Source organism: Sinocyclocheilus anshuiensis, unplaced genomic scaffold (assembly GCF_001515605.1).
Source record: "Sinocyclocheilus anshuiensis isolate Anshui unplaced genomic scaffold, SAMN03320099.WGS_v1.1 scaffold964, whole genome shotgun sequence".
Lineage (NCBI taxonomy): Eukaryota > Metazoa > Chordata > Actinopteri > Cypriniformes > Cyprinidae > Sinocyclocheilus > Sinocyclocheilus anshuiensis.
Genome location: NW_015552666.1, coordinates 608,848 through 635,412, shown reverse-complemented (window position 1 = coordinate 635,412; position 26,565 = coordinate 608,848). Strand labels below are relative to the sequence as shown.

The 26,565-nt window shown below is 36.3% G+C and overlaps 2 protein-coding genes and 1 long non-coding RNA gene across 3 annotated transcripts; 1 reads left to right on the top strand and 2 right to left on the bottom strand.

Moving 5' to 3' along the window:
- Positions 1 to 564: 564 nt before the first annotated feature.
- LOC107667343 (uncharacterized) lies at positions 565 to 1,216 on the bottom strand. Its single transcript, XR_001631779.1, has 3 exons — positions 1,151 to 1,216; positions 738 to 832; positions 565 to 592 (listed from the first exon to the last, which is right to left on the bottom strand). It is a non-coding gene; the product is annotated as an uncharacterized LOC107667343 (long non-coding RNA).
- Positions 1,217 to 2,333: 1,117 nt separating this feature from the next.
- Positions 2,334 to 7,950, top strand: LOC107667405 (myosin light polypeptide 6-like). The gene is made up of 6 exons (XM_016459080.1): positions 2,334 to 2,440; positions 2,739 to 2,766; positions 3,958 to 4,101; positions 4,605 to 4,778; positions 6,026 to 6,103; positions 7,549 to 7,950. The coding sequence occupies exons 1-6, from the start codon at positions 2,438 to 2,440 to the stop codon at positions 7,575 to 7,577; spliced, it is 456 nt and encodes a 151-aa protein (XP_016314566.1). The 5' UTR covers positions 2,334 to 2,437; the 3' UTR covers positions 7,578 to 7,950.
- Positions 7,951 to 11,879: 3,929 nt separating this feature from the next.
- Positions 11,880 to 25,827, bottom strand: LOC107667400 (SWI/SNF complex subunit SMARCC2-like). The gene is made up of 26 exons (XM_016459074.1): positions 25,717 to 25,827; positions 23,842 to 23,961; positions 23,659 to 23,744; positions 22,065 to 22,146; positions 21,827 to 21,919; positions 21,425 to 21,494; positions 21,192 to 21,261; positions 21,024 to 21,099; positions 20,645 to 20,889; positions 20,358 to 20,482; positions 20,222 to 20,278; positions 20,047 to 20,084; positions 19,259 to 19,389; positions 19,029 to 19,100; positions 18,795 to 18,908; positions 18,078 to 18,231; positions 17,752 to 17,868; positions 17,553 to 17,615; positions 16,637 to 16,895; positions 16,266 to 16,427; positions 16,115 to 16,182; positions 15,488 to 15,608; positions 15,111 to 15,274; positions 14,883 to 15,017; positions 14,208 to 14,514; positions 11,880 to 13,345 (listed from the first exon to the last, which is right to left on the bottom strand). Exons 1-26 carry the CDS (start codon positions 25,825 to 25,827, stop codon positions 13,281 to 13,283), a joined length of 3,105 nt encoding a protein of 1,034 aa, XP_016314560.1. The 3' UTR covers positions 11,880 to 13,280.
- Positions 25,828 to 26,565: the final 738 nt, after the last annotated feature.

Below are 26,565 nucleotides of genomic sequence, written 5' to 3'. Positions count from 1 at the left end.
TGTATTAATGTGCTTTCGCGCTACAATAATGCGCTCTCGACATTTGTCATTAAAATAACGCCATACAAAGGCAGCTGCCAGAGTTCGTGGCAGCTGCCACGGTCTTTCTCGCCGTTCCTGCTGTTTGCTCGGTAAAACTACACTGTACTAAGTGGCATGCCGCGTGCGGTGGTGTTTTTTAAAATGATTATGATTATGATTATGATTATTATTATACATTTTAGAAGAAAATGGAAAAATAGTTTTATACCATGCAGACAGAGAACATCATCAATACAATGCTATGAGCCATGTTTTTTTCACCCAGCCCTCTAGAGAGATGGAAACTTTTTTCTTGCTGCTGTCATCAAGTGCTTGCTAATGAGGGAATGTTGGGTCTCTGCAGTTAATGTTGTAAAGTGCCCTTACATACATGTAGAGTGCCACGAGATAAGTCAGTTTGTGATTTGGTGCTATGTATGTATAATATATATAAAGACCGTGGCAGCTGCCACGAACTCTGGCAGCTGCCTTTGACTACTGGCAAGAACTATGGCAACTGATACATAAAAATGTATAATAATAGTCCTCACCTGTTCTGATCTCTGCAACACTGGGGGGGGAAAGAAAATCGGTACCTAATTACAATGGCATCAGCTTGACATGGAAATCTCCTAATGTCATGACAGGAAGAATGTATTTAGAGATGTTATACAAAGAGTAAGTATGAACACCCACAATGAAAAAATATCCTCTACCTTTTCTTTCCTTCGAAAGATGTGCACTTCAGAAGCACAGATTCGGCCATATATCGGCACATATTGACATTGGTTTGCAACCAATAAATCAGAACCTAAGAAATGTACAGTATTAATTTTAATGTGACAAACAGACAACTTTAACCACATTTAAGGTTTCAGTTTAATCTTTTCAATTAAGTTGCTACTTATACTGAAGTACTGCAGTTTGGAAGCCAACAATTAAAGAAGAAGTGTGAAGTCATGCTTCCATTTTATTGTACTTGGTATATAATCTCTGATTGTTGCTCCTCAAATTATATTGACACCCGTAGCTTTAGAGGCCTCAAAGCCATCACTTGCTTATCAATTTCTTTGCTTTAAATTAAATTCCTATTCTAATTGTTAATTTAGTACACATCTCTATAGCTCACCTCAGGCAAAATCACTTCTGTTAGAAACATCTGCTTCTCAGCTGCAGTTCCAGGCACAGATATGATTCTTTCCAGTCGCTGTATTATGTCTTCTGTCTAGGGTAATATGCAAAGAAGAAAATGGAAAAATAGTTTTATACCATGCAGACAGAGAACATCATCAATACAATGCTATGAGCCATGTTTTTTTCACCCAGCCCTCTAGAGAGATGGAAACTTTTTTCTTGCTGCTGTCATCAAGTGCTTGCTAATGAGGGAATGTTGGGTCTCTGCAGTTAATGTTGTAAAGTGCCCTTACATACATGTATGTAGAGTGTCACGAGATAAGTCAGTTTGTGATTTGGTGCTATGTATGTATAATATATATAAAGACCGTGGCAGCTGCCACGAACTCTGGCAGCTGCCTTTGACTACTGGCAAGAACTATGGCAACTGATACATAAAAATGTATAATAATAATAATAATACAATTGCGGGAACTTTGCATCATCATTTAAAAAAAACATCACCGCACGCCACTGAGTACAGTGTAGTTTTACCGAGCAAACAGCAGAAACGGCGAGAAAGACCGTGGCCGCTGCCACGAACTCTGGCAGCTGCCAGTGGCAGCTGGGGATGCCACCGGAAGCGGCGCTGCGACCTGCCGCTGCCAGGATTTGCGCTTGCTCTCTCTCTGTGAATGAACAGTTCCGCGCTTCAATGCTCAACTGCTTACTTATTTAATTAAATAATTATGTCTTTTATTTGATAAGCACACTAACTGATATCGTGATTTTTTAATTTTTTACTTCAATTAATTCTGCAGTCCCTATTTATTTATTTTAATTTTACATTCGATTTAAATATTAGCTTTTCATCTGTAGCCAAAACAGTAATGCAAGCAGCTACCAACGTCGAGGTCATGGGTTTGATTCCCTGGGACAGTATAAAGAACTGATCAAATGTGTACGTTGAATGTAAGTCGATCGCTTTGGATAAAAAGTGTCTGCCAATAGGCCAAATGCGTAAATGTTCATGTGCATCAATTTACCAACTCCTGCAGGTCCTTCGCAAAACCCTGCATTACGGTATTCAAAGTTTCTTTATTTGCGCTTATAATTATGACACACCGGTAATGACAGTAGAGGGAAACCAGCGCCGCACTATTTGATTGGCCGATTCGGCTTGAATCGAGCTGACATGACGTCATCGTGAATATAGCGGTGTGGCAGAGAGTGTGCGCCCATACTGTAATTCACACAGCGCTCGTACCGACGCTCTCTCGCTCCATCCTCAAACGCTGCAGTCATGGTAAGTACATTATCATAGCCAGCCATCTCTCATTTTCACTATAATGCAGGCAACGCCTATTAGTCATGCAGTCAGTTTACCAATACGGACATGACATTGATACCCCAATCATAAGGTATTTATGCCACCAAGCTCTGCTCTCAGTCCAATATCTCACGCCTTTAATATTCAAATGTGCCTTGGTTTGCTCTGTGTGTTTTATTTTGTAGGATCATCTTAGAATCCTTAGAATAACAAACCAATGCATCTTCTGTTTTAACGCTGATCTTCTCTTCTCCATTAATCCTGGCATGGACAGTCTGACTTCACAGAGGACCAGATTTGTGGTGAGTAATAAATGTTGACTATTTAAATATTATGATGCTATGAATTTCGTCGTGGTTATATATTTGCGTTTGTTTTGCCGATTAATGCAAAATAAACGTAGGCCTGCACATCAGTTAAACTGGCTGACAGATGTGCAGTCAATGCTTAGCTCTCAGATGGGCTTGATAAGGTGTACATGCTTGTGCTCGCTGTACCTAGTGTCCAAACCTAACAGAAACATGAGGAGGTTTCTTTTGTATTCATTTCTGGTGCTGACATGCTGAGGTTGAAGTGCAGGCAGTTTACAGATGCGTCGCGTTTGAAGGACCGGAAGCTGCTGCTACTGGAATGTGTCAATGTGAAAATTGATTGGCGTTGTTGAATTCAAGAAAATAATAATAATATGATCTGTTTTACAAATATTTTAGCAGAGGTGGCGTGGTATCGTGTGCTATGTGTCATAATGAATCATTCACAATAAGATCAACATTTATTAAATTGATAGTGTAACGTTTTATTTCATGCTTACTTCATAACACAGAGTTGTTCATGAGCAAAACAAGTCTTATTGTGCTTTATTAAATTTTGCGTGTTTACCAATCAAGTCAAGAGACTCCAGAGAGAGTATAGGCAACATAACTTTCTCCTTACAAATAACAACAAATCAGATCTATCACTTCCTTCATGATAAACTGCTGTGCTTAAATTTTAACAAGCTAAAGACAACAATAACAGCAAAGATGTTCAGTACCATTCTTGTGTCCCTTTGGTATATTCTTTTTAACACATTTTTAATTATTGTGTTGTCTGTTATGTAGTATCCCCCCTTGTTTATTAAAAAAAATTAAAATCTCATACATTAAACGGTGGATTACATGGTGTACAGTGTGTCATATTCCTGTTGATGTAGTGCTTGTTCTCTCTTCTGCCCATATATGGTTAATCACAGTAAGTGTGTGTGTGTTAAGTTTGACTCAGGGTGGCCCGGGAAGCATCGCATTCCTGTAAGCTGCTCTGCCAAGTGCTATGATAGTGATCTCAAAGCCTCAAGCATGAACTAGAAGCCTAATGATTTTATATTAAGATGTGCTTGTTGCTAGAATAAATCACATGAATTTTTACTCATTGTCATTTTCAGGTCACATAACTACAAATAATTTTCTGCATCCCCCGCCTAATGCATTTTCTCACTCTCATTCTCTCGCTAACAGAGTTTAAGGAGGCCTTCCTCCTGTTTGACCGAACAGGAGATGGGAAGATAATGTACAATCAGTGTGGGGATGTGATGCGTGCTCTGGGGCAGAACCCTGTCAATGCAGAGGTCCTCAAAGTCCTGGGCAACCCCAGTAATGAAGGTCAGGCCTGTCTTTGGCTTCTGTGACTTTTAGGCATGCATTGGCCTGTATTATTTGCTAAAAAATATGCATTTATTGACTTGTTTTAGAACAGGAAATGATATTAATGTTAAATGTTGTCAGTATATGGAAGGTTGAATCATGCCAGATTTATTGACTGAAAATAACAATGTTTGAAAGCCTCGTCCCATTCATTTAAAGGGATAGTTCACTCAAAAATAAAAAAGTCTGTCATTTACTCACGCTCATGTTGTTCCAAACCCATATGACACTGTTTCTTCCCCTGATCAATAAGCTATACTGTTTTTTTTTTTTTTTACCTTTAATCAGTCTAAATGCACTCAGACTCACTTCAAACAGTCCCACTGATTTAATCTAAATGTGTCTGTATTCTCCACAATTATAGTTCAATGATAAAGTAATAATTTTTGGCTTAATTCTTAGTGAGTTAAGATGTTGGCATGAATGAAAATAAGAGTGATTTTTAATGTCCTTTTTCTCAGATATGAACATGAAAATGCTGGACTTCGAGCAGTTCCTGCCCATGCTGCAGGCCATCGCTAAGAACAAGGATCAGGGTTCCTTTGAGGACTTTGTGGAGGGGCTGCGTGTGTTTGACAAAGAGGGAAATGGAACGGTGATGGGCGCTGAGCTACGACATGTCCTAACTACGCTGGGTAAAGAGTCACTGCTTCTTTTAGAATGATATTACAGTACAGTAATGTACAATACTATCTTTCTTTGATCATTTTCAAAGTTTCTTCCACTTAGGATTTTTTTTTTCTGCTATTGTCATCTCTGAGAAAGAATGCTATTCTTTCTAAAGCTGCTTACACGTTAGCATACTTTTAAAAAGAGTAATTATGACGGAAATAATATGCTGTAAAAGAATTGCTCAAGTGCAAACTGAATGTAATGTTTTTAGACACTTAATTGGACTTTAATCGCAATTCAATGAAAATGCATTATAGTTTGTATATGGTGCAATTAGCTGATCTTTAGAGTGCTTTATTTGACCCACTTAAGTAGGTGTTATTACTTCTATTGTCTTTAAAGGGGTGATATGATGCTTTTTTTAAAGATCATTATTTTGTGTATTTGGTGTAACAGAATATGTTGACATGCTTTTGCGTGCACATTTGGGCAGCATTATGCTAATATTTCCACATAGTGAGGTATGTGGGGGCGTGTTAGAACGAGCCGTTTTAGGGGGGCGTGGCAGAGTCTTAACTTTGATAAAGAATATCTCTTTGGTTTTGAGACTTTAGTCTTTGCAACTTCAGGGATCTTATCTATGCACAATCAGCTTGTAACACTCCAAAGAGAAAGGAAAACTTGAAATCGCATCATATGACCCCTTTAAAACATGGTTAATGTGTTCTGCTGAATGTACTGACGGGCATTTATGGAAAACTAATATATTATGTAATTTATATTGAGACATTTGTAATGATGAAGCTGCAATTTAGTACGTTTAAAACATATTAACTTAAAATGTAGTATGGTAACTCACTACAGTTAAAAGTATAATGAAGTACTTTACATGTACTTTAGTATGTTAGTCAACACCTCAAATAATTGTGCATCTGTAATTCTTGATTTAAAATGTACCTTGAAGAGAAAGTTTTAATTTGAACATTATTGCATTGTACGTAAGTGTTGAAGATTTTCATGAGTGTTTAAGTACACTTAAATGGCATTTTATTTAATATATTATCTGCAAGAACCGTTTTATTTTAAATATATATTTTTAAGATTTGAATTTGTATCGAATGACACTTTTTTTTTGTTGAATAAAATATCAGTCCTTTCAATCCTAAAGAGACTAAACACCAACAAATTGTTCAGAATGACTTTGTTGAAAACAGAATGAAAAATCGTTTTTGAGAAGAATTTGATGCAGCTTGCCCGTGTTTTATGATAGGTGAGAAGATGACAGAGGAAGAGGTGGAGACGCTCTTGGCAGGACATGAGGATGCTAATGGCTGCATCAATTATGAAGGTACAACAATCACATATGTGTCTTTTTTTCTTCTCTGAACATCAAGACTACAGCAAAAGTTTTGAAGTCCGTGTTTAATCCATTTGCCTTTCCTTCTGACAGCATTTGTACGCCACATTATGGCTGGTTGAGGAGAGGGTACGGATGGTCCTCTGTTTGTTTTGACTCATTCTTGTCTCCTGCAGCTCCCTCTCTACTGCGTCCCCTGGCTGTAGCGTAGCATGTAGCATTTCTGCATGTGCATAGGCGTCTCCTGAATCCCACTGTTGCCATGATGATGCTAAATTTGCTCACCCTGATGCCCACCTCCCCCCAAACAAGTCATTCCACTTTATTCTGAAATACATGTTACAATTTTTATATTGTATATTCAAATCCCTTTTGCTTGCACTAGTTTTTATAGGCCATATACACACAATACAGCCAAATACAGTTATCAATCCACTTAAATATGTTCAATACACAGATTTTGGTCATTAAGTGTAGCCATAGAGTGTATGGAAGCTGATGGTATTGTGAAAGAAAAATGACTTTCAGCATCATATTAAAGGCTAAAACGGTGCCAGTGTAGTGGATTCGGGCTGAGTTAAAAATACAAATTTCTCGATTTTAGTCAATATCTCATTTTGATGAACCCATAACACTTATCAAATCCCAAGAATTGATCTTTTGGTCTATGCTGTTTTCATTTGAAGCACGAACAAATCATCTATCATGGAAAGACGTCAATAAAACAGCTTGTAAACAATATGTCACATAATGTTACATTTACCTTAATTTTGAAAGGCTATTATTTGACCTTTAATATAGTAATGTACCAACTTGACAGGGTTCCCTGTATAGCTTAGAGCATTAATTATGAGAGGTTTTTCCTTGAAAAATTGACATGTACCTGATATATCCTAATGAATCAATATCAAATCAAATTTATTCAAGATAATTATTTAATCAAATTGCAAGCTTGTGAAATTTGTGTAAACACGCAGCCCTATCCGTTATAGAATCTCCTACTTTGTAATTTGAACATTTGTTGTTACCTTAGGAGGCTTTGTAAAGAGGTGTATTGTTGATTCTAGTTTCCAGTCCTGTTACATTGCTGTTCCTGCTTTCTATCTGTTTAGTACTTGTGTATGTATCTGTTCTCCCCATGCCTTTATAAGGTATGCTAACTCGTTCTAATTGTCTTTAGGCCTGGACAATCTCTTTTCCTCCCCTTTTCCTTCAAATCATCCTGGGGCTTCTGCATTTCACCTCCTGTTGTTGCAGGGAAATGTTACTGAGCTACACATGAAGTCTGTTGTTTTAGTACGATCTGTGGCTTTTATGGGTCTAGAAGTATCTAGAACTTCACGTGTAGTGTCCATGGCAACATTTGCTGATCTACGGTGTTGAATTTTCTTGGATCACTGCCTCATAGTTATTCTTGTTTTTTCTTTCTTCCACAGAACTCGTAAGGATGGTCATGAGCGGTTGAAGAATTCAAACACGTTTATTTTATTTTTGTCCGTCAGGCCCCCCATGTATGTGATTTTTCATTTCCATTTAAGCTTTTTTTTTTCTTTTCTTTTTTCCTTAAGTGCCTTTTATCATATTTCTGGAGAATTATGGCTCATTTCATTCCAAAAACTTCCACTGTTGTTCATAGGTTTGCTTGAATACCTTCCATTCAGCCATTCAATCCAGCAGTTATTGTATTCAGCCCGTTTGTCTTAAACTGTGAGGGACATTTTGATTGGCTCTTAATTGTAGTTTTTTTTATTTTTATTAACCTATTGTCTAAATGTTTGTAAGTCATTTGACATCCCTCTTTATCGTCTGCTGTGTATCATAATAAATATTCAGAATGATCTTTGATTTAGTTTATTTGTCTATGTCAGAGCTGTGAGTGTGGGTGTACTCTGTGTGTGGGGGGGAGTATGGGTTGCCTTGTAGGGCATTGTTGTACCAACCACTTCCATTTTAGTATAGTTAACTCTCTCCCAATAAGCAATACAAGACTATACCAAATTAGGGGTATGTGAAGGTGTTTGAATGTGTTGGCTGGGGAAACTCTCGCTGCCTACATGTTTTAGTGGTCCTGTGTTTACCTTAGAAGACAAGTGGACTCCCTAAACAAAACTTAAAGAAAAGGACTGTTTAGACATTATTGATGGTATCTACGTATAAGAACACCTTGTGTTCGTCAACCGCAGCAAGTGTGAGGGAGCATGCAAACAGAAAGAAACTCTTCTGAATGGCTGTTGTGTGGTCCATAGTGTCGCATCATACCCTTTTTAAACTTGGTCAATGAACGTCGATTGTGACTGGCTGTCAATGTTTTTTTTTGATTGTTCTGATAGTGATTCTAACGTCGTCTGTCATTATTGTTAAGGCCTATTCATACCGCACCATATAATGATAATATGGAAGCCTGTTTCAGAAACAGAATTAAATAGATATAAACAGAAATGTAAGGGAAAAAAGTTAGAATTGTGAGATATAAACTCATATATAACTCATATTTTTTCTTGCCATTCTGAGTTTATATCTCATAATTCTGACTTTTCCACAAATATCCGAAAAGCTATTATCTATAGCTTTTCAGATAATCTATTCTATTCTATCATATATATATATATATATATATATATATTATCTATAGATTATAGCTAGCCTATAGTTTACGTCTCGCAATCGTTTTTGTTTCCACCACGGAAGAAAAAATAAAAAAAGGTAACTGCAAATTTCAAAGTTTGTATCACAATTCTGAGGGGAAAAAAAAGTCAAAACTGTGAGATAAGAGGTCGATAAAACATGGAAGATGGGCGATGATAGACCATAAAATCATTGACAGCCAATCAGAATCCACCTGACTTTAACAAGTTTGAGCCTTTAAAACAGCAGATGACAGAACTGCATATAATAATAATAATAATAAGAAGAACGTTATCATGTGCTGGTGTGGATGTTAATACAGTTATCTTTTTAGTTATCATTCTTGGTATGCTTTTTTTTTCAGTCTGAAAGATAAATATTGCCAACTAGTGAATGAATGATATACTGCTATTCAGTCTTAAAAGGATAGTTCACGCAAAAATGAAAATTCAACATCATCCTCTCTCTCATGTTGCTCAAAACCTGTATGACTTTATTTTAATGGAAAGTACAGTTTGTTTTTTGTTTTACAATGAAAGTAGTGACTATGACTGTGAAGCTCCAAAAAGATCGAATTATCTCCAAAAGTAGTTACGACTCATGTTTTCTGAAACGGTATAATTGCTTTGTGCAAGGAACTGCTCAAAATTTAAGACGTTATTTGCTAAAGATTTTCCCAGATTTTTTTTCTTCCAAGTTTAAATGTCACATTCATGATAAACTTGAGAGCTTCTTTTTGTACAACTGCATGATAAATGTTAAACTCTCCTTTTAATCAGCAATATAAGATGGGTTTATATTCTGAAAACTCTTCACACAGCTCATATCACTGATGATGCCTTTTATTGTGCAGAAACGTTCAGTATTTTTTAAACCAAAATCGGTCCATTCTAAGTCAAACAGGTGTTAGACAGCTCCTGCTACATCTCCTCAAAGGTCGAACTGAACATCTTCAAACATTCACACATCTTAATGCAATGGTTACCAGCTTTCACCATTAAAAAAATAAAGTATAAACAAAATGTAAAAATAAAAAAAACGACAACTACTTATACCACTAAAATGTAAAAGACAAAGACCAAAGAGCTGAGCAAATTGATCAACACTGATTATGAGGTGTGCAAAACTGTGAGGTTGATGTGAATCTGTTCTGTCAGTAATACTGCATGTTGGACTACTGCATATGTGTGCATCCACATACATGTGTGAGGATGTAAACTGCAGGTACTATCACAGCGGGAGTGTATGAGTTTGTCGATTCTGATATTGGCAGATTGTACATCCATCACTACTAGCATTTGTAGTTTGGAAACACGGCAAATTAATATAGATTAAAATTAAAAACATACATACGTACATACAAAAAGATGTGTGGCAAATCAAAGAGTGCATGCACACCAAACGCACACACACACAGTCCAGCTTCATCGTATAAAGCGACTGACACTTTCACATGAACATGTCAATAATACGACAACATCCAAAGTCAGAAAGAGAAGGAAACATTGCAGACATGTATAATATGATAACAGCATTATGTCATTCGTAATAGTGTAAAGAAACATATCAAAATACAAAAATAGGACAGTTACAATATGAAGATATGAGATACACAGACCACAGCTGCAAACATAGCTTTAAAATCCCTTGTCCCTACTCATCAGGTAGTTGCCACTAATTTGTAAAACAAAACGTTTTTCCTTCATGTCATAAATACTTTCTGTGGGTTTGGCCTGTTACTGAAACACCCGTGTGTACACACACACACACACACACACACACACACACACACTCTTTAACCCTTGTGTGTCCTTTTCATTTTTGTTATTTTGATCATTTTGGCTGTTAATGTAAACAGCATAAATTTTGTCAAAAATTGGTATTTTTTATTGGGATTTTATTTTACTCTAGGTATAAAAATTTGTTACACTCAGGACCTTAAGGACAAACATGTCCCCACTGAAACCCATTAAAACAGCAATATTTAATCCCAGTGCCATTAAGCATAAAATTATGGATTCTTTGTTAATAGGCTCTCATTCTTCAACATTTTTACTACGGTTTAAAATTGTTTTTTTTTACTATTTTCCATATTTATAGTGTGGTTCTTATGTGTGTACTGAAAAATTTGTGTGTGTGAAATTTTTTATTGGGATTTTATTTTACTCTAGGTATAAAAATTTGTTACACTCAGGACCTTAAGGACAAACATGTCCCCACTGAAACCCATTAAAACAGCAATATTTAATCCCAGTGCCATTAAGCATAAAATTATGTATTCTTTGTTAATAGGCTCTCATTCTTCAACATTTTTACTACGGTTTAAAATTTTTTTTTTTTACTATTTTCCATATTTATAGTGTGGTTCTTATGTGTGTACTGAAAAATCTGTGTGTGAGAATGTTTGTTTTATTTCATTTCAGTTAAGGTTTATTTTATTTCAAGTGATGAAAACATTTGAAAAATGATTTTAGTTTTAGTGCTTAGTACATGGAAAATAATTACTATTAAAATAATTAATAGTTTTCATAAAAAACAGTGGCATTATGTAAACAAACTAGCATTTAAAGGGTTAAAATCCTAAAAATGATTGCATTTTTTGGTAGTTATGATCAGGACGGATGCTGGTAAAAACATGTATATCAAGGAAAGCGGAAAAAAATATTCATATCTATTTTTATGACCGTTTTTAACATGGACATTTTTGTCCTCTAAGGACCTCTGTGTAACTTTTTTTAAATTGACGCACAAGGGTTAACAATCTGAACTGAAACATCAGTTCTGGCATGAACACTGAATACTAAAATGTGCAATATGATCTCACTAAAATGACTGATTCAACTCTATTTGAGTTGAGGAACCAATATGATTCCTTGCTGCGTTTCCCAAAAATGTTTCATTGTCGATTAATCATACACTCCAATATTTAAGTATTCTCACAAGCATTGCAATGAGATGAGAATGAAACAACTACTTTCACCTGTTAGAAACGTAGAGTAACTTGTGTGTGAGAATGTTTGTTTTATTTCATTTCAGTTAAGGTTTATTTTATTTAAAGTGATGAAAACATTTGAAAAATGATTTTAGTTTTAGTGCTTAGTACATGGAAAATAATTACTTTTTTTCATAAAAAACAGTGGCATTATGTAAACAAACTAGCATTTAAAGGGTTAAAATCCTAAAAATGATTGCATTTTTTGGTAGTTATGATCAGGACGGATGCTGGTAAAAACATGTATATCAAGGAAAGCGGAAAAAAATATTCATATCTATTTTTATGACCGTTTTTAACATGGACATTTTTGTCCTCTAAGGACCTCTGTGTAACTTTTTTTAAATTGACGCACAAGGGTTAACAATCTGAACTGAAACATCAGTTCTGGCATGAACACTGAATACTAAAATGTGCAATATGATCTCACTAAAATGACTGATTCAACTCTATTTGAGTTGAGGAACCAATATGATTCCTTGCTGCGTTTCCCAAAAATGTTTCATTGTCGATTAATCATACACTCCAATATTTAAGTATTCTCACAAGCATTGCAATGAGATGAGAATGAAACAACTACTTTCACCTGTTAGAAACGTAGAGTAACTTATATTTTGTGGCAATGACGTGCACACATACCCAAAAAATAACATGCAAACATCAATTATTGATGACATGATTTCCAAGTTTACAGTACATGTTGTCAGAGACAAAGTAAACAGATTTAATACTAATTTGTTGTCTCTTTTTTATCATGCTAAAATCTAACTGTACACAAAAAAACAGGCCAAACCACTGAAGCTTTCACATTGTCCCAAAAGCAAAACCCACATTCACACACACGCATACAAATTAACGATAACAAAGTCAAGTTTCTCTTCAGACTTACTCCAAATCAAGTGCTTCTATGTAACAAATACAAAGATTAAGTGATAAAAATAACGTTGTTAAAAGAAAACATTAAGTCAGGGCTAATTTTGACTTTATGCTTCATCCCTCCAAAAAGTAAGAATCGGAAACATTCTCAAAGTGCAATCTGTTCTTGGTTTTCTTTTGTATGTTTGTTTCCATATGAGTACCTAAAGTACATCGAGATGCTTCTGGAGTGCAGATCACAGGTACCTTGGATCCTGTAGTTCGCCTCAAAGTTAAGAGATGTTACTGAAAATGGAGGACGGACAAGGGAATATTGAGCCTTGTGCCTGGTACTTGGATGCAGGCTGTTTGAGTAAGGAGTGCTTTTTGTTGGGTGTTAAGAGGGGTTTCAGTTTAAGACCTTTCCAAAAGTCCAAACCAAAGGTCTTTTTTTCTGTTTTATTTGTCAGTCAGTTTAAAGGTTATCTGTGTTTAGCTTTAGCTATTTATTTTGAATGATGTCATATTCAAGATGCTGGCAAGAATTCATTTATATAATTTTCTCCCAAAAATGATGTAAGTGACAAAAAGAGAAGATATCGCTCCCTTTATATCTCTGTCTCTTTTGCTTTCTATCTAATCTCCTTCATTTTCTTCACTGGAATCACTGATCCCCTTTAAATCTCACCATTTCTTTTACTGTGTTGGAGGCACAGGGGCATTTGGATAGAGAGAATCCCCTGGAAGTGGAGTGCTGGAATCTGGAGTAAAACAGAAAAACAAAAAAATCTATTAGACAATTATACAATAATTACATTACAAGTTAATATAAATATACATTATATAAAAATAGGTGCAACTATAAGTGCATTCACTGATAAAAACTGTGAAAAAACAAACACAATGTGAGTCTGATTTTAGTAAACATTTCTAAACCAAAATACAAATTTTGACCTATTTCAGCAGTACAAATATCATGAATCGTGCCAAAATCATTGAATCACACTGAACTGTGACCAAATTTCAGATTTCATGATGATCATTCAGTAAATATTTAAATCGAATCATTGTAAGAGCAAATAGCCTACCGTTCAAAAGATTTTCAGTCAGTAATATTTTTGAAAAAAAAAAATCAAAATTAATTCAGCAAGATCAATTGATCAAAAATGACAGTAAAGAGATTTACATTGTTAAAGAAAAGTTCTAATTGAAATAAATGCTATTCTTTTGAACTTTATTTTCATCAAAGAATCCCCAAAAAAGTATCATAATTTCCACAAATTATTAAGCAGCCCAACTGTATTCAACATTGATAATCAGCACCAAATCAGCATATTAAAGTGATTTCTGAAGGACCATGTGACACTGAAGACTGGAGTAATGACTGCTGAAAATTCAGCTTTGCCTTCACAGGAATAAATTGCATTTTGAAAAATAAATTAAAATAAAAACATTATTTTAAACTGTAATAATATTGCTATTTTTACTGTATTTTTGATCAAATATATGAGCAAGACATAAAAAAACTTATCAACCTCAAACTTTTGAATGGTGGTGTATGTATACATCTACTGGACAGCTACTGTGTGTAGCGTGCATACATGTGTATGTTTCTGTCATTACCATGCGCTGCTCCAGTCTGTGCGTTGGTGGGGGGAGAACTGTGAGAGGCAGGGGGTGGAACTTCTTTGTGGGCATTAGTGGCGCTCACGGAGGCGGGGCTTTGTGTTGGGGGCGGGGCAGAGGTGTTAATGACAGGCTGGTGAGGTACAGATAGAGTACTGCCAGACTGATTGCCAGGCTGGTTGCTATGGTGCTGGTGTTGGATCTGCTGGAAGTGTTGCTGTCGGGCTCTCATCTCTGCATACTTCAACTGCTCCATATGAAACGACTGACGATCAGCAAGAAGCTGCTGCCTCTGATACTCTAGCTAGAAACACAATATACATATATGCAGATTCATTTTCATTTAAAGAAACCGTTTTCCTAAAAATATTCAGATTTTCAATGAATAATGACTTTGATTTCTGTCTGTTCCTCATAAAATATCATATTGTTTTTAGACAACTTGTAATATACTGCAAAAAATCTGATTGAATTACTTTTGGAGACCCTGGTCAATGATTTGTTTCACATGCATGAAAGAAATAAAATCATACAGGTTCTGAAAGAAATGACTGTGAATTGTTCTTTTAAGCAACAGATGTACAAAACTATAATTGAATGAACCTGATAAACCACCGAACGTAATATATATATATATATATATATATATCTTCATTATCCATGTTGCCTTACTGCCTCTCTCTCTCTGTCCATGATGGTTTCCAACTCTTCAAAGTGTCTGAGTTTGATCTCCAGTTTCTTCATCTGGGTCTCTACCAGCAGAGCCACCAGAGACTTGATCTTCCTTTCCTCTACTGCTGCCAAGTGCTGAATGTAAAGAAATCAAAGAATACAGCGTTAAGTGTTTAGTTTGCAGGAAAGCTGTTTGTTTTCTCACCGTGATGTCACCTTTTCACACACCTTAGCTTTCACGGCAGCAGCAGCGAGTGCTGAAGCAGCGGCGGTGGCCAGGTTTCCCTCTCCTACATCTCTCTCCACCTTTGCTTTCTTCTCCCCCTCACTCTCTCCATCCCTCTGACCCTCTTCTGATCCCTCCTTCTGTTCTTTCTCCTTCTCGCCATCAGCTGCAGAGATCCCAAAGAGTTCAGGTAAGAAATTTTATCGATGCATTTTGTAACTATAACAGTTTATGAAAACAACACACACAATGGCAGATGTTTTTGTACTGCACTTACACAAATACTGCATTAGTATATCTGCATCACACTACGAATCTGCATCTCTAAATCTTTGCATTTAAATTTAAGTCCTATTTTTATTCTTGCTGTAAAACGCACCCATTTCTGAGTCTGTTTTCTCTGTCTCTCTGTCTGTCTCCCCTTGTCTCACTCTCTCTTCCTCTTTCTTGCCGTTCTCTCCTTGTTTTTCTTCCTCCTCACTGGCTCCATCTTTGCTCTCCTAAAATGTCAGACATAGGAATGTCACATGTGTTAATATTAGGAAAATATCACAAATCTCCACAAAATATTTAACAGCACAACTGTTTTCAACATTGATAATAACATGAAAAGTTTCCTGAATACTAAATGAGCATATTACAATGATTTCTAAATGATTGTGTGACATTGAAGAGTGGAGTAATGACTGCTGAAAATTGCTGAGTAAACTACGTTTTAAAATAGAATTTTCTTGAATGTATTTCACAATATTACCGATTTTACTGTATTTTTATGAAAGAAATGACTTTGTAAGAACTTTTTCAAAAACCTTTAAATATCCAACACCAATCTTTTCAATGGTAGTATATATAAGTAGGCCTATACATTATTATGTTTTACATTTTCCAAAATCCTAGAACTTTCTGTTTACTTCTTGGTTTAAATCAGACTTTTAATCCCAGATTTTCAATGCATTCTCAGACTTTTGGACTCCACTGTACGTGTTTTGTTTTTATGCACAGTTACCTTATTTTCTCTTTTATCTTGGCTAGATTGACCATCACTGCTCTTATTCTCCTCACTTCCATCCTCAGCTGAAAAACAAACATACACAGTTTTTTTGTCTCTCACTATGCTCCAAAAAGCATAAAACAAGTGAAAATGTTTGTTCTCTTACAGGGTTTGTCAGAATCCTCGAGGCCAGTTCCTGCAATGCCGCTGCCCTCCAGGCCGTAGAGAGGGTCTGGCCTCCTGCTTGCTCTGGCCGCCTCCTCCACTCGACGCACATGAGCCTCCACCAACGCAGCTGGTACCTCCTCCTTCATTCGAGAGAACTCCTCTGAGAAAAAGAAAGAGAAACATTGTGCTCATGTAAAAAAATACAAAACAAGTCCTTTTTGGGGCTTGACAGCCCCGATTCTTATTCACTATTGTTGCATACAGAAAAAAAGACAAAAAGAAATCATTCAGATACAGTCATTTCAAGTCTAATTAAATGATGATTTTTATTTATGTGTGAACTATAACTTTAATATTGTATCTTCTCACCAAGTGCTGATTTAGCTGCAGCAGAAGCCACTCGAGGGTCGACCACAGAGGCTAGAAACGCCACAGTGCTCATGACAGGATTCCCCACCTGACTGAACGGAACTGGCTGATAGGCCAGCGGGCCTAGGGAGGAGGAGCTATCCTCCAGGTAGGGGTCTTCGATCGGTAGACGCAGGAAGTGGAGGATGCACTCATCCTGTGTGCGGCTGCCCACGTGTTCCGATACTTTATTCCAGTCATCTTTACACATCTCTAGACCCTGAAATCAAACAGGAATTGTTAAGTGGAAAAAGTCACTATTGTTCAAAAGTTTGGGGTCAGTAAGACTTTTTTTTAAATTACTACTTTTGAAGGACTAAAAGGATCAAAAGTGACATTTAAGACTTTTACAAAAAAATTCTAAGAATTCTAATTCAAAACTTTCTATTCATCAAAGAATCCTGAAAAAATGTACCACAGTTTCCAAAAATATTAATCAACACAGCCGTTGAAAACTTTGATAATACTTGTTTGTTACTTGTTAAGTTTGTAGATGTTTCTTGAGCACCAAATCCGCTTATTAAAATGATTTCTGAAGAATCATGTGACAGAAAACTGGAGTAATGGCTGCTGAAATTCAGCGTTGCCATCACAGGACTAAATTACATTTTAAAATATATTAACATAGAAACATTATTTTAAATTGTAATGATATTTCACAATATTATGGTTTTATTGTATTTTAATCAAATGAATGCAGCCTTGGTGAGCATAAAAGACCTCTTTCAAAAATATCACAAATCTTACTGGACCCCAACTTTTGAACGGTAGTGTAAATCATGTTTAAAAATCGTATCAAATAAAAAAAATGTAAAACTCAAGCATTTTGACTAGTGGACTCAGAGAGTCTTGGACATTTTATATGTTTACACTGTACCTCCAGCAGTAGCAGTGTCTCCTGGTCTGTCCATTCCCGAGTGGCACTGGCAGCATTTTTAGTCTGTGGAATGACAGAAGAAGGTCCTAAATCTTTCTCATAGCGCTCAGAATCATCTTCATACTTCATATTCCAAAATTCCTTTCAACCTGACACATTCTCATTTTCTCTCTACCCCATTTGTGATGGGCGCTCTTACTTTAGCTGGGCCACTCTTCTTACTGTACACATCTGTCCTCAACCCAAAGTTCTGCAAGTCGGCTGGTTTGTCCTTGACTTTGTCTGGGAATGAGATCATCTGCTGAGAGGATGAAGTCTGGTGGGAACAACAACAAAAACCAGCTTAGATAACCAATCAAGTGAAGACAAAAATTCACACAGAAATTTATTTTTAGGGCTGTCAATCAAATAAAATTTAACTTTTTTCCTAGTTAATATGTTATGCCTTCAGCTCCCTTTAAAGGTGTTGAGTTTGAAAATCTGTGTGGATCACACCTATAGCAGGAAAAGACTGCTTTATTTTACCTGGGATGCTTTAGGCTGTAGTGGTACCAGACTTGATGGAGTATCTGCCAGCACATGAAAGTGTGAGGTGGGTGGAGGCCCCATGGGAGTGGGCCGACTCTCTGAATCCACCTGATAGTTAATCAAGCCCCACTGTTCCAGAAATGCATGGACCCTGTTCACACAAATACACTTACACACTTAAAATGACATCGAAGTCAAAGTTGAAAAGAAAACAAGCGTAGAATTAGTTCTGGCAGGTCACATTAGTCAAGCTCGCATCAGCTGACTCTCAGCTGATCCCCATCTACCTATAGGAATACGACACCTATCTAAGCATTCATATATAAGGTCCCTCAGTATTATCAGCTAATTACCCTCCTCCATCCCCAGCTCCTCCTCTGTCAGTCAGGAATCAGCCTTCTGATTATCCTTTGAATCAGACTAATTCTAAAATGTGTACATAAAATTATTGAACTTTAACGATATCTGCCATACATTTATGTTGATTCTGTTCTGTTTACCCTGGGGGGATTATCGCTGCTCTCCCTGCTCTCATCCATGCTAGGCTGCATGGATGCGCAGGGAGTTCTTGCCCAGAACAGAACCATACCGCCAATCCAAACTGTATGCTAATTGTCAATCATCTTTGACGACAGTGGTCCTGACAGAACCATGCATATATAATGTAAACATTTTAGCATTTAACATTTTAGCATTTTCTTTCTTTTCCCAGACCTCATAATGGCACAAACATCTCCAGCCAGGTTCCTACGGCATGCTGTAGAGGTCAAATACTCCTGTGGGTTCAGTCTGTACGTGTCAATCATGAAGTTACGGTATGCCAGGTAACTGTAACACAGCAGAGAGTGAAGAAACAGGGTGAAAAAAAAAGCTCATTAATGAAGGTCAGAAAACATATTTAAGTTCAAATCAGTCTTTGTGTGAAGGTTCACCAGAAGATATTCTTACATTTCAGGTGTCTTTGACTTGTTTTTCCCATTGAAAAACTCAGGCAGTGCTCTGCGCTCTATAGCATGGACACTAAAAGAGACAGAAACAGACTGTTACATTCTGACTCTGTTGTGACTCTTGATTTTTCTATAATGAGAAAACAGCATAGTCAAACAATCGCTTCCTATTTTAAATGGGTGATTCTTGATCAGATTTCAGAGTTTCAAAGTTGTGTGTAGTCACAGTACCTGTTATAGTCAAACCAAGCAGCATAGCTAGGTATAATGATATGATGGGTCTGTTCAGTGACATTATCCTCATGAAGGTCCGAACCCTTCACCGGTTCTCCTTTCACACTCGGACAACCTTCTTCTTCCTCCTAGAAACACACAAACACATAACAAACCATGAAAACTGCTCATGAAATATAGTGGGATTTAAACCTCTGACATTTTGATAATCTAGTCTTTATTAGTCTAAATTTTCAAAATGTTAAGATTTTGATAAATGTAATTATTAAAAATGCTGTACTATTTTTGGGTCACCAATCAAATCATGTCATCAAATCATGAGTTCACGCAACCTGAAATACAAAAAAATGATCATTCTTTTGTTTATTTTTAAATTAATATATTCTTCCAAATTTTTATGATACTATAATTTATATAAAAATTGTATTATTGTGATTAATAATAATACTAATAATCATATATTTTAATGCATTATTAAAAAAAATGCAATTTTAAAAATAAGCATTTTAGAAGCATGATTATTATTTGGTCTCAAATCCAGCTGTATATACAGTGGGTACGGAAAGTATTCAGACCCCCTTAAGGGGTGCTGTGTGTACATTAATGAGGAAAAAAAATTAACTTAAATCATTTTAGCAAATGGCTGCAATATAACAGAGAGTGAAAAATTGAAGGGGGTCTGAATACTTTCCGTATCCACTGTATATAAAACTAAACATACAGAAATATGAAAACTGAACTTGTGAGCAGAAATACTGTGAAATGTGTTTCATTTGCTGCTATACCTTCCCTACAGTCTCCATTGATTCATCCTCTTGCTCATCTAGGTGTGATAGCGGAAAAAAAAACAATTGAGTCATTTTGCACATATACTTATACTTTATAGTACAGGAAAAAACTGTTAATTAGCACAGAAGTGTGGCAGGTGTGTTAGAGACAGACACTACTGTAGAGACATACCCAGGTCAGTCATAGTGCCTCCTTTCACTGGAGTAGAATCTGAGTCCTTCTTAGTCACTACAGACACAAATATCAAGATTACACACAATCTAGACTAACACGTTAGTTAAAAACGGTTAGATGTGTGTGAATGTACCTGATTTAGGTAGTGTTGCTTCCTCCACTGCAGGCACAGGTGAGGGTTCATCTAAATCTTTAGTCAGATCTTCCTGTTCTTCCTCTCTCTGTCCTCGTTTGGACTTAGTGTAGGGAGTAGTGGGCCTGAAAACACACACATGGGTCCATACAAAGACACAGAGAGAGGTTCACATTTAAAAATGAAAACAAAAGATAAATTAAAATCAAAATAATTTCATGTATTCTCTGAAACAAATGTCACTGTTTCCTGAGAATCAGGAGTTTAAAATGCAGTAATAGAAATACCCTTTCTTGGTGTTTTTCTTCTTGCTCTCCTGTGGTGGAGGGGTAGGAGATGGAGACGGGGAGCGCTTCCTTTTTTTGGCACTGCTGGGTTTTTTATCCCTCCTTTCATCTGGAGTGCTCACTTCATCTGTGAGAGTCTTCGCTGAAATTCTCTTCCTCCTCGGTCCTCCTTCTCCCACCTCATAGTCTTCCTCATTCATCCACTCATTAAACTGATCCAGGTCCAGAATCCACTTGGCATGGACCTACACAAACACAAACACATAAACTTAAAATTTTATGAAGGGTAGGGAGAGCATGTGCAAGACAAAAGAGACAAAGAAGAAGAGAGGTAAAGGATCGGAGACAGATGGAGAGAGGTAAGGGGGGGGGGTCTAACCTTCCTGGGTTTTTCAGCAGTGGGCGGATCCTCCACAGCAGCCTCCATCTCACTGGCTGAAATCCATGTGTCATAACTGCATCATGAACACAACACATTAATCCTGCAATAACATACACACCTGAACTATGTGTGTGTGTGTGTGTGTGTGTGTGTGTGCGAGCTCACCTATCAGGCCAGTAGCCCCAGTGTAGCAGCATCTGTTTGTCTCTCTTCATTACAGGACGAACCCACTCTTCTGAAAAGCACACACATGCCAATTACAATATTAATACTGAAAACCATTCTTTTTTTTTTTTATAAAGGTAGCACAATTTTTTTACCATTGTGTTTAGCCCCCTTGTACCCTACACATGTATGTGAATATATTTTTACACTATGAAATACACAGCAGAACGTACCGTCCTCCAGACTAGTAGGAATAGGCACCACTACATGAGAGCTGGACAGCTTATCTTCAGTCACAGATCCCTACAAACACACAAACGGTATTACACATAAAACTGTGTGATATTTAAAATATTTAATAAATATTATTATTTCAATTTAAAAAAAGCAATGATTCTGATGCCAACTTAAAATTAAGCAACATTGTAAATAACACTTGTAAGTCTTTTTTATTCAGCCAACTACTACTAGTCAGTAGTAGTTTTATTTAGTAACTTTTTAAGCTATTTTAGGGCACATACACAGCTATTGAAATACATACTGAATATTATATAAATAAACAAAAATAACTCCTTTTTAAAAATAAATTATCCAGCCATAACTAGATGACCTTATCTAATGGTTTTGGCAAGTACCTGGTGTCGTTTGATTATGTCCTTCAGTTTTCCCAGTAGCTTGGGCTCTATCTCTGAACTCAGGTAAATCACAGGTCGGGTCAAGCAGTTATTCTACAAAGGGAAAAACACATCATTATACAATATTTCATCTCACAGATGTACATACTAATAAATACTAACCCTATCATGAATGCAAGTGATGTTCATCTGACTGTATAACTGCATGTGTGTGTGAAACTGTGTGCTTGATACACACCTGTACCAAAGACTTTTCTATAGTCATGAACATTTCAACGTTGCGGTCCATTCTCGAAGGATTCTGGAAGTCAAACCTCCTCCTGATGGATACAAAAGTGAACAACAAATGAGTATTAATTAGATTTTTGATCTGCAATCATTGAAGGAGCTCTTCACTAATAAGTACTTTAATGTCACAGGATTGATTCACTAGCAGAAAGTTCAAATGCAGCAAAAATGTCATGCAGAATCTATTCAGGAGCATAAGGACCAATTCACACCATGAGGGAGGCGAATCATGACTCTCTTGGCAAGTGTGTCATAAGGTTAAGTGTCAGTGAAATTATACAACAGCTGATTAGGACCACTCAAATAAATGGCAAATGTACATATTTAATGAATAGATAATTAAGTAGTCCACATGATGAATATATGGAAGTTTTGGAAGAACATTTTTGCAATTATTCTAGAATATTTTTGTTGATATTTTTATGAATTTGGAGTCATAGCCTATTCACACCTATACAGTTGATTGCTGAAGAACATGATGCAGGGCAACAACTCACTATCCCTCCTTTTTTTTTAATATCATATGATAGTAAAGCACTACCACACAAGCAATGAGTGCAGTATCATACAAGTGCTGTTTTTGTCTCAAATAGCACGAGTGCAAATGTGATATTGATTTTATACAGCAGTTCAATAAATGAAAATTGAATATTGTGTTATATTTTAGACACAATATTGTATGTTTTTGCTCAGTTTCGCCAACGAAAATATTATCTATTAAAGCCACAGCAGAACTGTTGTGCGTCTCCAAGCAACACACAATTTCTGAATGAATCTGTTTTGAATGAATTGGGTGAGCCAATGATTCAATGGTCCATTCATAAAGAGATTCCTCAATGAAATGGGCATTTGAAGGAATTGAATGAATGAATGACTCAATGACTTATTAATTAAGACTTTTACTGCCACCTACTGGCAGTTTTAGTTTCTTATTTAGAGTATCATTTCATTAAAAATAATTTCATATTTACATATTAATAAAATAAATCTGAAAATAATAATAGAATATCCAAATTAACAAAAAAAAAAAAAAACTAATTAAAAGGGATATTTTAATTTTGGAAAAATTCTTTCCAAAGCTACTTTTTGTAATATCTATTTCATGCTTGCCTCATGTAACACGATAACGGTTTTAAAATATATTTTGTAAAAAAAAAAAATATCAAAATAAAAAAAAAAAAAAAAAAAAAAACTAATTAAAAGGGATATTTTAATTTTGGAAAAATTCTTTCCAAAGCTACTTTTTGTAATATCTATTTCATGCTTGCCTCATGTAACACGATAACGGTTTTAAAATATATTTTGTGGGTGATTTCTAAACCAAATTTTATGTACAATTAATATGCAATTAATTCGATTAATTAATCGCCACAGTTTAATTAATTAGATTAAAACTTTTCATTGATTGACAGCCCTAATAAATATATATACACAAAAAATAAAAATATTGTTACCTTTCATTCTGTTTTATTTAAAAACAAATTAATAGCATTTATGTATTTAATTAAATAATAAAAAGAAGTGAAAGAAGAGAGGACCATTACCATCCTTGATCACTCTTGAACTTGTAGGCAGCAGCCAGAATATGACACAGAGCTCCTCCAGATTTGAAATCCAAAAAACACTTCATCTAAGGGTGAGAGGAGAGCTTCATCAGCACTCTACAATGCTGATTACTTTAATACATTCAATTCAATACTATTACGAAAGAAGGCTTGTGTGAGTACCGGTAGTTTAGTGAGGGGAGGGTTGCTGACATGTCGGCCAAACACTTCCTCCTGAAACTGAAGGAGCTGAACCACCAGACTCGACAAAGATTTATTGGTGGGGGGCTCTGCTTGAATATACTAGAAAGAAAAAGAGAATGTTTTAGACGCTAGACACCATAATAAAAGGAACACACACACATATATATATATAGATTAATTAGTCAATATTTAAAGTGACGTGACATGTGGCCAAGTATGGTGACCCATACTCGGAATTAGTGCTCTGCATTTATCCCATCCAAAGTGCACACACACAGCAGTGAACACACACACACACACACACACACACACACAGTGAACACACACCCGGAGCAGTGGGCAGCCATTTTTTTGCTGCGGCGCCCGGGGAGCAGTTGGGGGTTCGGTGCCTTGCTCAAGGGCACCTCAGTCGTGGTATTGAAGGTGGGAGAGTGTGCTGTATGTACATTCACTCCCCCCACCTACAATCCCTGCCGGTACGAGACTCGAACCCACAACCTTTAGGTTACGAGTCCGACTCTCTAACCATTAGGCCACGACTTCCCCTTTGGTCATTCTGATGTTATCTGCATTAGCCAATAACAATAATACTGCATAAAATTAAGTGCTAATTTAATTTCTGCAATTTTTTGTATATTTTGTGACCATTGCAATCATTAAATTGTATTACATATACAGTGATGTTTAAATTCATGTTATTGTTAATTCAACCTTTCTCTCAAATTTAATGTTGATAATATAATTTACGAAAGGAATGCATTAAATTAAAAAAATGCTAAATTGAATGCATTTTCGCTAAGGTTTCACCAAGCAAATGATCCAAAACTTTTCCTTGACCACTAATAGGGACATGCTTGCTTTTGCTTAATTATATTTAAGAGTGGTCTGTCAGCTTTCCTCCATCCATCTATGGAACATCTACATGACTTGACATTTTAAAAGTTAAAATGAGTATTTTTAAATGACAAAAAAATAAATAAAACACAATTAAGGCTGCTCTGAGCAGAGTCTGAATTATATAGCATCAGTCCTGTGGTTTTTATGTGGATATATAATTTAGTTTAGTATTTTTACGTATAATTTAATTTAATGTTTCCATATTCATATTTTAAAACTTAATTTCATATTATTTTTGTAATGGTGATTCCATAAAGGTAAATACATGCATTTATTAAAATTAGGTTTGCTTTGAACTACATTAAAAGACGTTTACTATGCAAGGAATATCTTTCTTTACCTCATATATGAAATACCTTTACATTTTCATGTATATGTTAATTGAGGTGTTTCATTAGCGAGAAAGTACACTTTGTTGCACACTGTAGCCGGTTCCCACACATTGCTTCAGTGTATCGAGTAATTTCCACGGGTAAATTGTTGCAACTGAAGAGAGAAAAAACATTCTTCACATCCGACTGTGAATTTGTCATCGTCTGTAACACGTTGCTGTTTTTTTACACACACAGCGCGCGAGGCGGATTTGGCTGCACATCTGGATTCACGCACTTGCGCTGCCAGTACCGCAGCCCCGTTACACGAGCTGGCCTTTCCTTGTATAAAAGAGAAAGGCCATTCATAAAAACCTATTAGATAAGGTCAAATGACTATCCAGAGATGTGGGATATTTTAGATAAAGCAAATTCTTGGGTACGTCTTAAGACTTTTCTCAAGACGCGCATCCAGCATCTTCTATTGTCTAAGACGCGTCAGACTGTGGATTTTAAACAGCTGGATTTCTCTCCATCTCCTTTCCTGCCCTCCCCTCTCCTTTCTGCCTACCCGCCTCGAGTCTGCCCTTTCCTGCACAAATATATCACGAACGGTCAGTGCTGGTTACAAATAAACGAATGGTACCTTTTTATAATTCTTGCCCAGCCAAACCCGGACATTGTCGAACTGCGAGACGGTATCAGGCGCTTCGAAATATTTTACATTCGGGCCGCCGTCTTTCTTCCGTACCGCCATCTTTGTCTGCTCGAAAGTTTTGCCACCCACCGCCCCCTGGCGTTCATTTGTTTTTGCTAGAAAAGTCGAAAGTAATAGTCGATGGATAGGAAACAACCTCCATTCCGGTTCAAATTCTAGGCTTGTGCTTCCATTGCAGCTTTGGAAAACCTTGAGCCAAAATGGCGGACAAAGGTGGCCAGTGTCTTCTGGGCATCCCATCCCCCTCCTCAAAGAGCGAAATCACATTGAACTTTCCACAATAAATTGTTGTAGTCCCCATATTTTAGTAAACTTGATAGCCCTTGTTTTAAAGTAGTCTCATATTTCCCTCAAATTGCAAAATTGATTTTTCAACTATCAATAATATTCACTAGACGCAAGCAAATAGTAAGTAATTTTGAATGGTTAGTGATAATTAACAGGAACCAAATGTGTCCTTCATCATCCAGTGAATGTATAACTCACGGTATTGTTAAAGTAGATGCACTTGAGCCTCTTGAACTTGTCAAATTCAAGTCTTTAGTTTGCAGTAGAAATAGCAATACCTAAAAGTATACAATAGGTGGTGGTGTTGTCTAAAGTAAAGTGTTGCCAGAGCTGCGTTTGCTCAGTGCTGGTCGTTCGGCAGACTCACTTAGAAACATTTAGCATGAAGTAGTATCTCATGTTCTGTCCGTTTAATAAACATGTTTAACATGCTTAAGTATCAAGATGATATCTCGTGACTTTTCCTAATCGTATGAGAACTGATTATAA